The sequence below is a fragment of the Pollicipes pollicipes genome, unplaced genomic scaffold (genome assembly GCF_011947565.3).
Source record: "Pollicipes pollicipes isolate AB1234 unplaced genomic scaffold, Ppol_2.1 Scaffold_4002;HRSCAF=4701_pilon_pilon_pilon, whole genome shotgun sequence".
In the NCBI taxonomy this organism is placed as follows: domain Eukaryota; kingdom Metazoa; phylum Arthropoda; class Thecostraca; order Pollicipedomorpha; family Pollicipedidae; genus Pollicipes; species Pollicipes pollicipes.
This window is the reverse complement of record NW_023596420.1, coordinates 43,310,671-43,322,550: the sequence shown is the minus strand read 5'-3', so window position 1 is coordinate 43,322,550 and position 11,880 is coordinate 43,310,671. Positions and strand designations below refer to the sequence as shown.

General features: G+C 53.1%; 1 protein-coding gene across 1 annotated transcript in view; it reads right to left on the bottom strand.

Annotated features, from left to right (window-relative positions):
- Positions 1 to 376: 376 nt before the first annotated feature.
- The window catches only part of LOC119094535 (ALK tyrosine kinase receptor), a 44,803-nt gene continuing 33,299 nt past the window's right edge, over positions 377 to 11,880 (bottom strand). Inside the window, exons 9-10 of the mRNA XM_037217594.1 lie at positions 6,142 to 6,250; positions 377 to 501 (exon numbers count right to left, since the gene is read on the bottom strand). Coding sequence (XP_037073489.1) covers positions 377 to 501; positions 6,142 to 6,250 — 234 coding nt within the window. The remainder of the gene's footprint in view (positions 502 to 6,141; positions 6,251 to 11,880) is intronic.

Genomic DNA, 11,880 nt, shown 5'->3' with positions numbered 1-11,880 from the left:
ACTGCCCGTTATCACATGTGACGTCACCACAGCTTTCGGTTACACCCGGAGCAGGTCGCGGTCCAGTGAAAACATCCGCAGCGGTACCCCGCTGCACAGTGGCCTCCACCTCCGCAGCGGAACCCCTCTGCACAGTGGCAGCCACACCCAAAGACAAACCCCGCTGCACAGTGGCGGCGGCACCTGCAGCGGAGCCCCGCTGCACAGTGGCAGCCACAGCCAAAGACAAACCCCGCTGCACAGTGGCGGCGGCATCTGCAGCGGAACCCCGCTGCACAGTGGCGGCCACACCCGCACCGGCTGAACTCGTAGCCGAAGCCCGCCACACTCGCAGCCAAAGCCCACCGTGCCCGCAGCCGAGTTGTGCCGCGCGGGGTCAGCAACACTCACAGTAGAAGCCGGCGAGACTGCCGACCACCAGCAGGAAGAGGACAGCCAGCGCCACCACGACGATTACGGCCGTGTTGGACCACTGCTGACGGCGGCCCAGGCCCGGCGGTCCTGGCGGCGACGGGAGCATAGTACAGTGACAGTCGACGGCAGTGATCACAAGACGTTCCGGTGAGCCACGGGCTTCCCCGCCCGAGAAGCGATGGTATTCCCGCAGTTGGTTCCTCTGCTGACGGGGTATTACCCTGGTCATGCCGGGGATGCTTCGCCACTGGCGAACGCATGACAGAATGCTAATGAAATATCGTCGCCTGGTATCTCAATCTCTAGCTACTGGATCAGAGTAAAGTCAAAAGGCTGTGAATGGCGCTGATCGATGTTACCCATTAGTTCTCAAAGAAGCTTTTTTATGCGACTGATGAGGTTATAAGTCCCTCGACAGGCCTAAAAAAACGACATGCTGGAAGGACGCCATGACATCTTAACTAGCGTTATGATAGTCGTTTTGGACTGATGGCGACACCAAAGGAAGTGAGCGTTCTCGCACAACTGAGTCATATCATGATGTTATAGAAGGTCAAGAGCCAATGTCAGGTCAGATTAGGGGCGTTTCCTGTCAAAGCAAATTTTCGCAGGCTGCACGATGGGCGGTGTTTCTCTACACCGACAGCTCAGCTGGTTGGAGCGCCTGCCTTCTGATTCACCTAGGCATGGCGGGGTGGGTTCGAGTTGCTTTAACTGCTCTCTACATGCCCACGACTGGGACGACCTACGGCCGGCGGCAGCGCCCGCCCCAAAGATCAGATGACGTCAGAGGGCAGGACAGACCTTGCTGAGCATTGCAGCTCGTTAAACTTTCGTCGCGAAATTCTGTCATAAGCCTGAAATGTACCGCTCGGATGGCGGTGCCAGGGTTCACGCAACACGCGCTGCTTAGCGTGGGCACATATCCCAAAAAGCTCCGAACTACACCGCATACAAAATGAACTGTTCCACCTTTTTGTTTCATATAATTTTCCTCATCACACTTAGGGACAAAACATGACAGAAACCTGGTACTTGCCACTATATCATGCAAAGTGACATCTAGCGTTTAAGCAAGATAGATTAAGAGCTTATGATGTATGGTACCAGCTTGCTGTCGCAAAACATTAGCAAGTGGTTGATTTAACGGAAATGTGACAAAGACTTGGTCTAAAATGTCATGCACTCTGTGAATGTTGTCAATACACCTCAACTTATTTAGGCTAATCTGAAAATGTATACCACCGAGACCCTTGGTTCAATCGGTAATGGCTGCGGGGTGGAGATCGGGTTAGTGGACATCGATGGCTTCGTCCAGCTCACGAGCCCCTATGTCTGAAGCTTTCTGAAAAAGCCGGTAACCGTTCACGGCCAGAACTTGCCACTCTGGCTGGGTTATCTGTCCGCCACAACTGACTTTTTCAGACTTATGGATTGGTGACTGAGGCAACAGGTTGGGCACTACAACGTTCATTCTGTGTCACTACTTGTTCCGAGTCTAGCCCCGCGCTGGGACGTGACGTCGTGGTGAGGGCCGGTGCTCAGATGAGACTCCCAGCCACGGCAGCGGACCGCCGACACGCGACAACGGGCCGTCGACACGCGACAGCGGACCGCCGACACGCGACAGCGGACCGCCGACACGCGACAGCGGGCCGCCGACACGCGACAGCGGACCGTCGACACGCGACAGCGGACCGCCGACACGCGGCAGCGGACCGCCGACACGCGACAGCGGACCGTCGACACGCGACAGCGGGCCGTCGACACGCGACAGCGGGCCGCCGACACGCGACAGCGGACCGCCGACACGCGGCAGCGGACCGCCGACACGCGACAGCGGACCGCCGACACGCGGCAGCGGACCGCCGACACGCGACAGCGGACCGCCGACACGCGGCAGAGGACCGCCGACACGCGGCCGGCGTCGGTGGCGTGCCTCCGGCAAGAAAAACGTCGCGAGGGCGACGGGTGAAGCGGAAAATGAGGAAATGTGGATGCCCTGGGTGGTGGATGTCTTCGATGGTGTTTAAGCGACTCTGTACTGCATTTTTACTCGCAACGCCACTGGTTCGTCGCTGCGTGACCGCTTATGCCCGCGTTGTCGATCCTCTGTGTGGGTACATGCGGTTTGCCGCCAGAATAGCCCGTCGTCATAGTTGCAGCCATTTTAGTGCTCGCCATCTAGACAGTATTCGAGTTAATGCACTATTAACATTATTTCAAGCCCATTGCCCAGCAGTCATTATGTCTGAAACAAATCCGGTTCGCGCTGCTCTCTCTCTCGCTCTCTCTCTCATCTCGTCTTCATCTCTCCTCTCTCTCTCCTCTCTCTCCTCTCTCTCTCCTCTCTCATCTCTCCTCTCTCTCTCTCCCTCTCTCTCTCTCTCTCTCTCCTCTCTCTCTCTCTCTCTCTCTCTCGTCTCTCTCTCTCTCTCTCCTCTCTCTCTCACACACATTAGCGTCGCACCGGCTAGGGGTATGTGGTTACTCACCAGCCGTCGGAGACACATAACGTACTTATATGCCACTTTCATAGTTGCTTTGGATTTGAATAAACTGGCAGAGTCCATCACCCGCCTGCTTTCCGGTTCTACTGCCATCAGGGAACTTTGTCTTTATAAGACCAGTCGCCGATGGCTAAAACGAAAACATCATCTCAAGACTCATATGGACAATTGAAATGCGGCCAGAAATAGGGTTGCCTCTAGTCATATCTTGCTTGTAGGCAGTTGAAGAACAAAACTAGCCAGCGAAACTCAATGTTTTTCAGTCAAAGTGTTCAAGTTGCATCATGTAAATCACCCTTGGTGAAGTTTTGCTTTGAGAAACTGACATAGAGGATCAACTCACTAGGGCAGCATGGCTTTGTGAGCGCCTCGAAAAGACAAACGTTAGCTCCCGCCCCATTTGGGCATGCATAGGCCCAGGTGGTGTTCGTATTACTTGTACCATGTGCTGGTCCGATGTACAGCTGGTGATTCGCTCAAATATCTGTGAGTTGTAATCCCAACGACTTTTTTGGAATGGGGCGTAATAGGCCCCATCAGTGCTCATGACCACTTGACTGTTAACAAAAAGGCAATGGGATGCATAACACGCCAACAAGCATTTAAGTGGACCCGGAAGGATGACATCATCCAGTCAATCTCCTGTCTGGTGTGCTGCTGCTGCCGGTGTCGCTACTGTGACCACAGACCACGGTCGGCCGGCGACCAGGAGCCAACTCGCCATGTTTCTGGGGAGCATACATATCCAGCGCCGAACCGGCCTGCTTACGTCCACCACAAATCAGCTCCTCCCCTCACGCACGCACGCACGCACGCACGCACGCACGCACGCACGCACGCACGCACGCACGCACGCACGCACGCACGCACGCACGTACCTACTCACCCTCACACGCAGACGCGTGAGCCGGCCAAGCGCGGAATCACCCCTCGCCACTAGAAACGTCATCTCATGGCGGGAGCGGAGCGCGCCGGGGCGCGGCTGTCGAAAACACGCTCTCGCCTGCCCAGCGTCCGACAGCGTTTACCGAGGTCCCTCCGGTTGCGACAGCTCGAGAGGGTCGGTCAGCGCACTGCGCGACACCCGCGCTGGACCGTCGCGAGGAGGCGACGTGCTGGCGCTGTTGGTCGACGGAGGGCTGGGAAGAGTGTTGGGCTCAGTGTGGGGCGGAGTGTTGGGCTCCGTGTGGGGCTCAGTGTTGGGCAGAGGCCGCACGGGACGGGTGCGAGTGGTCGTGAGAGGGCCTGCGCTGGCGCACGAGGCCGCTCGATGGCCATGTACCCTGGAGTCCCTTCAGACCAACGAAATTGGCCAACGATCGCAACTTAGTGGGTCGTCATGACAACGCGCCGCACAGGAAAATGCATCGGCTCACGTGACAAGCCTGTCGGAGACCATCAGATCCGCATTACCAAAAACTCAGCAAGCCAGAGGGGAGGGGGGGGGGGGGCTGATTCAGCCCTGCCCTCAGCCACCACCTTTAATCCGTGCATTGACTGAGATACTCAGAAAGCAGTTTCGATTTGGCAAGGTTTCGGCAATAGAACGGGTCAGGAGGCAGCAATTTCAAACTTATAATGCCTTCCGTGGCGTCGGCTGGGGGCCGTGGAGGCAAATATGTACACTACAGAGGCAAAAGGCGTTCGGAGCAGGAAAAGACACCCAACAGCCTATCCCCTTCTCCACGGATTTCGGGCAAGTCTCCAGGTTGATGGAATTCACTTTAAGGTTGGACAAGCTGACCCACTGCCCCCCCCCCCCTCCCCGGTAGCGGCACCTCTCAAGACCTCATTGCCCTAGTAATGCGGAGCAATCGGTACGTGTCGCGGTCATGCTCAGAGGTGCGTTACGCCTCTTGGCCACCCTTCCGCAGCATTAATCGGGGTCCCAGCTGCCCTCGGGCGGCGTCCATTCCTTCAACCACTTCAAACTCTTCACGGCTTCAGAGCTTCGAATGCTCTTGGACGCTAATCCACCCACTCGTTCTATATTCGGAGTCGGTCCAACGCCTCCGAAGCGTCTAAGCCAGTTGAACTAGTCGCGTACGTTGTGGTTCTGATCTTTGGCTAGCTGTCGGCTCCTGCTAGAGCTACATCTCGTAGCTGTGCTCATAAGCATATTTCCAGTTTTTGTCGACAAGTACGTGGAACCGCTGCATCGTGATCCTAACGCTGATTAGAATAGTCAAATCGAAAACACAGTTGGCTCTGAAATGTCGTACGATTTCTGTACACAAATACCGACGCTTGAAGTTATTTGGTCCCGCTCGCTTAGAAAAATGTTTTGGATTCGAAGAAAATTGCGGCATCTCTTTCTGATTTACATTATGCTCTGTTTTTGACACCCTTCTGCTCTTGCTTAGACAGCTCACACGTCCCCGATATGGAAGCTGTGAGATGCCATCACGCGCCATATAGTGCCAGCGTTTTGGGAATATCTTAAGCTGAAGTATTACGGCAGCATCAGCCAAAGATAAGCTGCAATAGACACCAGTTTCGTCATTCTGCACTTGTTGTCTCCGATAAACCGCTTTCTAGGAGCATCACTATCCTAATTCCGGGCAACTTGATTCGCTGACACTCATTGACTGCAATACGCTGAACATCGCCCGAGGCAGGTCTCTGAGTCCCCGATGTTGACGGTATGTCCACATGATGCCAGCACTAATGAGCATCGCAGGCGGCACATAATTACGGTGCGTCATTGTCAAAATAATGAGTCGACCGTGGCAGGAGCCACTGAATACGGCTCTGTGCCAGATGGAGGGATGCATACAAATACCTTTACATCACGTACTGCACATACTTTTATATTAATATGACATATCGCACATCATTCAGACATACTGACTTATGTTCCACCATGAGAGGACAGATACTTGCCTTCAAGGACCATCTGGAAGCGAACCTTTTCCCCTTTTGTAAATAAGCTGTTGCCGAACGCCTCGCACACGCCCCGGCACCCACCTTGGCACGAGGTATTGTCCGTCACCCCGGCACTCACCTTGGCACGAGGCCTTGTCCGTCACCCCGGCACCCACCTTGGCACGAGGTATTGTCCATCACCCCGGCACCCACCTTGGCACGAGGCCTTGTCCATCACCCCGGCACCCACCTTTACACGAGGTATTGTCCATCACCCCGGTACCCACCTTTACACGAGGTTTTGTCTATCACCCCGGCACAAAGTCTTGCCGTTAATCACCCTGGCACTAACCTTGACACGAGGTCTTGTCGTCCATTAGCTGCCAGCCCTCCTGGCAGATGCAGCGGGTCATTGTCACCCTGGTGTCGATGGCGGCGCACAGGTGTTCGCAGCCGCAGCCCTGGGGGCGGGGGGGGGGGCAGGTCAGCCGCTCAGCAGGTCTGCCGACGAGCAGGTCCAGCCATCAGCGGCGCGTGAGGTCAGCACTCGCCCATGTCAGTGACGCCACTTCGTCCGTCTTGCCCGTAATGTTGTGAGCTATGGTAAAACCGGGCATATGTATATATATATATATATATATATATATATATATATATAATGCCACAAATGCTGGCTTTTGGCTATAAAGCCATTCGTAATGCGACTCAAACCGATTCGTCATTGCGCACATTTCGCCTGGCCTACGAAACCAGCGTTCAACGCCAATAGGCATACAAGACATCTTGCACTTAAGAGAAGGTATAACATGAAGGAACGCACTGCATAATACACTGGAGTCTCTATGAGTGCTGAGGTACCTATCCATCATAGGAGGAAAAACGTTTAATATCATCATTTGCTCGGGCACGGGCGCGCGCGCCCGCAGCGACGAGGATTGTACCAGCCAGGCAGGAGCAAATGACGCCGCCCACGTCGATGGCGGCGTCATTATCATAAGAATAGGCTGTGCCATCGTCTCCGCTGACACCGCCGGAAAATCAATGTCCGGCTAAGTGGAATAATAAAAAGCGCGAGCGGCGATATTGGCGTCCCCTCCCCGCACACAAACACTGCCGGCCCCAGATCGACTCGGCTCTAGAGCGCGTGCACCGGCCACCTGCGGAGAACAGTCTCGCAGCGGGCTGCGGAGAACAGTCTCGCAGTGGGTTGCGGAGTAAAGCTGCAGAGAGTGGGGAGACGGCTTCAGTTCTCCTCTGTCTGTCTGCTCCATCTCTTCAGTCACACGGCCAGCATGTTCAGCCGGTTAAAGTCCAGCACAGGAGACAAACATAAAAGCGATTCGACCCATCAGCGTCTGTCGTCACCAGGGAAAAACAAATAAACCTAAAACCTAAGTTACAACTCACATCAGCAAGTGCAAAACAGGACGAGCCGGTGGTAAGGATCTTACCAATCGCTGATTTCTGGGTAAGCATTCCGACAACCGGAGATTGGCGAGACACATTTTGGCGAAGCGGGAAGAGGAGCCGAGAATAGACGCCTTATATTTACGTAAGTTATATCAAAACGCATGCAAATGGATCCGGTTACATTTGGCAGCCAGTACACATAGACTCGGAATAAACAGTGCATATCCAGCTTTCATGAGGTAGTCAGGCAGACGTGCAGTGTTGCATAACGTTCGTACGCGGATTTACAAATGTCGACTAAACAGCCACTGGCTTCGGGCATGGTAAGGCGTAGCCCAAGCTTAGGATTTTCTAGTTACTCTGGGTCCAAGTTCTGGCCATTTTGGTAGACAATGTCGATGGCTTTGCAATAGCTGATGATTTTGACTACTACTACCCAGCTATTGTGCAAAAATGCGAGCTTTTGAAAAAAATGAACTATCTTACCACATGCGTGGCTTTCATAGCCCGATATGTCGATTTTGCCACAAGTTTTTCGTTATTTCTCTCGGCAAACGCAGTGCTTTTATGTCTTTGTGGCGCAGGCTGTGGAGATAAGACCTCGTACCGGCAATTGTTCTCCAGTTTTTTTCTCTTCAATTTCGCTACTTTCCGCATTAATTGAACGGGGGGACGAAATCTTGCTGATGGTGCATCGCTGTAGAACTCTCCAGCCCGATCCCGCAATTGACAAGGAAACTCATCACTATAACTGCAGCACGGCTGTCAAGGAACTGCGCCACCGGGTCCTCAACAAATGGCAGCACGCTGGGGGGGGGGGGGTTATACGGACATGAGCACCTCAAACCGGGAATGACGGAACGGGAAGCTCAAGCAGGACCGCCAGTTACTTGGCGTTAAGGCAGGAGCGACCACCGGCCTTCCTCAACGACACCTGTCGTGAGCTAAACCAAGGCCTGCAAGCAGGCTGAAATCCGCAAGAGGAAGTGCAGAGCCAGCGCTTCCTTGAGAATCTGAGCGAAGACCATGTCATGCCGCCTAAGGTGGTGCCAGGTTTCTTTCAATTCATTATTTCATTTGGCCTTTTACAACCCTTCTCATAGTTTCATCACTAGCCATATTTTCCCAGCACTATGTAGGACGGCTCTTACGCGTTTCTAGCGTAACCGAAAAACGGCAACATACCTGACTTGCACAATCACACCGGCTCCCACCTGCGCTTATGCGGGTCTCAACGTGTCGCGGAGCGCTGGAGCCATCGACGGGACGCGCCATACGTGCGCAGCGGTGGGTCCCACGTCACGCCGCGCGGCTCGAGTGTCAGAGACAGGACGTCCTCTATCTACTCTGTCTGGAGGTCGCCGTGTGCCCTCCATCGGACCAAAGCAGCCACCGAGCTGACTGAGCCAGCTCAACTATCCACGCTGCACGATTGGGTCCGAACTGAGTTCTTGGCTTTTGTTTGTCATGTTGCGGTGATGTAGGCTCGCCCACGTCCGCCCCCCCCCCATGTTTGTAACCACGTCTCTAAGATTGCCCCACCCCAAACATTGGGCGTACAAATCAGAATATGAGGGGTCAACCTGTAGTCTGCGGGATAAACTGATCTGACAATGCCATTTTGATAGAAAAATCTGAAAAATATGCATTCTTCCAGCAAGGTGGAATGAACAAGACCCTGCTTTGCGAGAAATTCGAGGAACTCGTCCCCCAGCCTCTCCTACGCAGTGACTGCGCTCAAGTGAATGAGTACCATAAAAAAGAAGGAAAGAGAATAGACACTTCACACGACGCGCGCAAATTAATGAACGCATCAAAGAAGTTACCTAACACAACAGGTGCGAACACGCACCACGCATCAGAGAAGAATCAAAGGGAATGCTTCGCATTTGAAGATATCGAAGCACGCATCAGATATGACGAAACAAGTTCAATGTTAAATGTTGTTATACTTTTAGGCAATACGGACTGCTCTAGAGGACACGATTTCCCTGTTAAGTAAATACGCACCTCGCTACGTCATTGTTTTATTACGTCATCGCACCTTGCACAACAATGATTGAAAGCCAGCTGGCGGCAGATATATCTGGAAATCGTGCTCACGAACACCGATATGAACGACTCGAGCATTATATTCTTTCGGTCTTGATCGTCGAATGACTCATGAAATGGCAGGATTTAAATAGCGTTATGACGTCATGAATGCCAATATGACCTTGAAACGCCCTCCACGAATCAGTTTCACAATTTTTGCGGGCGTGTAACTCGGAAACTAGAAGGGTTTGGATCTTAAGAAGGGCAGCACTGTGAGCTGCACCAAAAGATCTTCGAGATGGCCATTTCAGTTGAAAACCTCAAATAAACGTGAACCACTCATTTGAGGTGGGGCCTGATCATGCCAACATATGCTTTATACCTAGCCAATACGGGTGTTTTCACGGCAGAACTCACACCGCTTGACAACTCACACCGCTTGACCTGAAACCGTGACGCAAGAAAACCGCTAGACAAAACTTCCACGCGAGGCTACTTTCGCTGACGCACCATCGAAACGTCCATGCGACAGCATTCACACCAAAAAACTTACAGAGTGTGACACGACAATCGCACAGCACGTTCACACGCAATGTTCCTGCTCCATGCCAAATTTGTTAAAGACAGAATTTTCACATGGCGTCACTTCCGGTGACAAAACAGCTACTGTCAAAAGCTTTATTTAGCGCGTCAAAACAAAACCAAACTACAAATAATATTGCCTGCAAACATTTCGTCTATAAGGGTTTTGCCACGCGGGACACCTCAGATTCGTGTGGGCATTCCTTCACTAAATCCGGTCTTGAACTTAAATATAAGGCGATCATAAGAAAAGTCGCAAAAAAGTGAAAACGAACAGGAGGAAATACGGTCCTCAAATATAAATTCTGATGCATTTTCCACAAAATATTGTACGGACAGTTTCACGGAAAACACAATGCATTTCAGTCCCGCTGTATTTTCATGCCTTTCATGTCTTGCTGTGCCCCATCGCCCAAGACATGGGAGCCGGACGACAGCAGACGCCGCGTGAACAGCATGTGTCGGCATCTTTCCGCACAGGGTTTGCTCGCGGGAGGCATATCCTCTAGAGCAGATAGCGCAGCAGTTGGTCGACATCTGTTTTTTTTTTGCTAGCAGGCGTGGCGTAAAGACATCCACATAACGCGTGGTTTTCAACGCGCTAGCTAAGTAGTACAAAAGAAAAAAGGCTACTATCAAACAGATATAACACGTGTCAGGGGTTCCAATATGTCTTAGAAAATTTACGGTACAACTGATTGTGATTTTTGCAACCGTTCATTGACATGGCACACATAACCATGCATAACATATGACTGACGACGGACCGACGAGGCCCGGTAACTAACATTAATTTTGAAATCTATAATTGCTGCGCGAACGGCACCGCACTCGCGTGCACGACACAAAAGCCATCCACGACGGCTTCAAATGCAATGATCGCGATAATGCGAAACGCTCGTGTTTGTTGAACCGACGGGAGAGGGGCGGTATCACCCCGCTCGCCCCCCAGGTTCCTGACACTGCACTGCACCGAACAGCTGCACCAATATTTGCCTCCCCAGCCGCGTCCAACTCTGTCACCAAAAGACTGCGCGCAAAAATGAGAGGCTTTGTCAGGCCCACGGCCCTTTGCCACATGTTTGCCAAGGGAAACATTCGCGACGCGGCCAGCGCCGGACGATATTGTCCTGTACGCAGGTCATCGAACCTGCTGCCATCTCCTAGCCGAAAATACGCCACAGCAGATACTGTCGATGGCACGGGGACCAAGCAACCCCAAAGCCTCCGGCGGCGAAGAGCTGTGTGGCGTTGGGGCTCGTACACAGCCGGGCTATGTGGTCTCTGTAGATGGCACATGTGGGGCTACCTGGCGTCCACGAGGTGCAAAAAGGCCTCATAGACGGAGGCTGAGCAGACAGAGACAAAAACGAAAACCAATAGCGTGGAGCAGGTGAATGCATCGTCTACACGCCGTGCAGTGAGCACAGCCCAACCGACAGTGAAACTGATCTTTGATCGGGGGGAGGGGGGGGGGGGGGGAGGCGATCATCCAAGCCCCGCTACTATCACCTTTTTCTTCTTTTCGCCTGCGCCAACGGACCTAAGGTCATGTTCGGCGCTGAATAACTTTATGTCCTGGCTGACTGCCTGGTGGAAAGCTACGTTAAGCCAACTTTTGCTGTCCGACGCAGAGCACGGTAGAGCGATGACCTACGGCAGGCTAAACCGGCTAATGTCCGGCATCGAGCAAGAACAACGCTTGCGGAGCCACGTTCATGTTTGTCCTCTTTTCCCCGGCGGCCTCACGTCAGAGCCGGAGCGGGGATTTCACGTCCGGCCGAAGGTCAGGCAAGAAGCTAAGTTAAGCTGGCTTATGTGATTCGGCGCGAGGCAAGAGACAAAGTAAGCTACGCCACGTTAAACGGCTGATTCTGTCCGGATTCAGCGGTAATTGAACGAAAACACGGCGAGTTCACATATTCGTACATTCCACACCAACAGGTGCATACAAACGCAATACAGAGCAGTCCAGTGCGGGTGCCCCGACCGCTTCGTTGCCGCCATCGGTTCGCTCTTGGCTCAGCCGGTGGATCAAGCGGACATTATTGGCGCAACAGGGGGT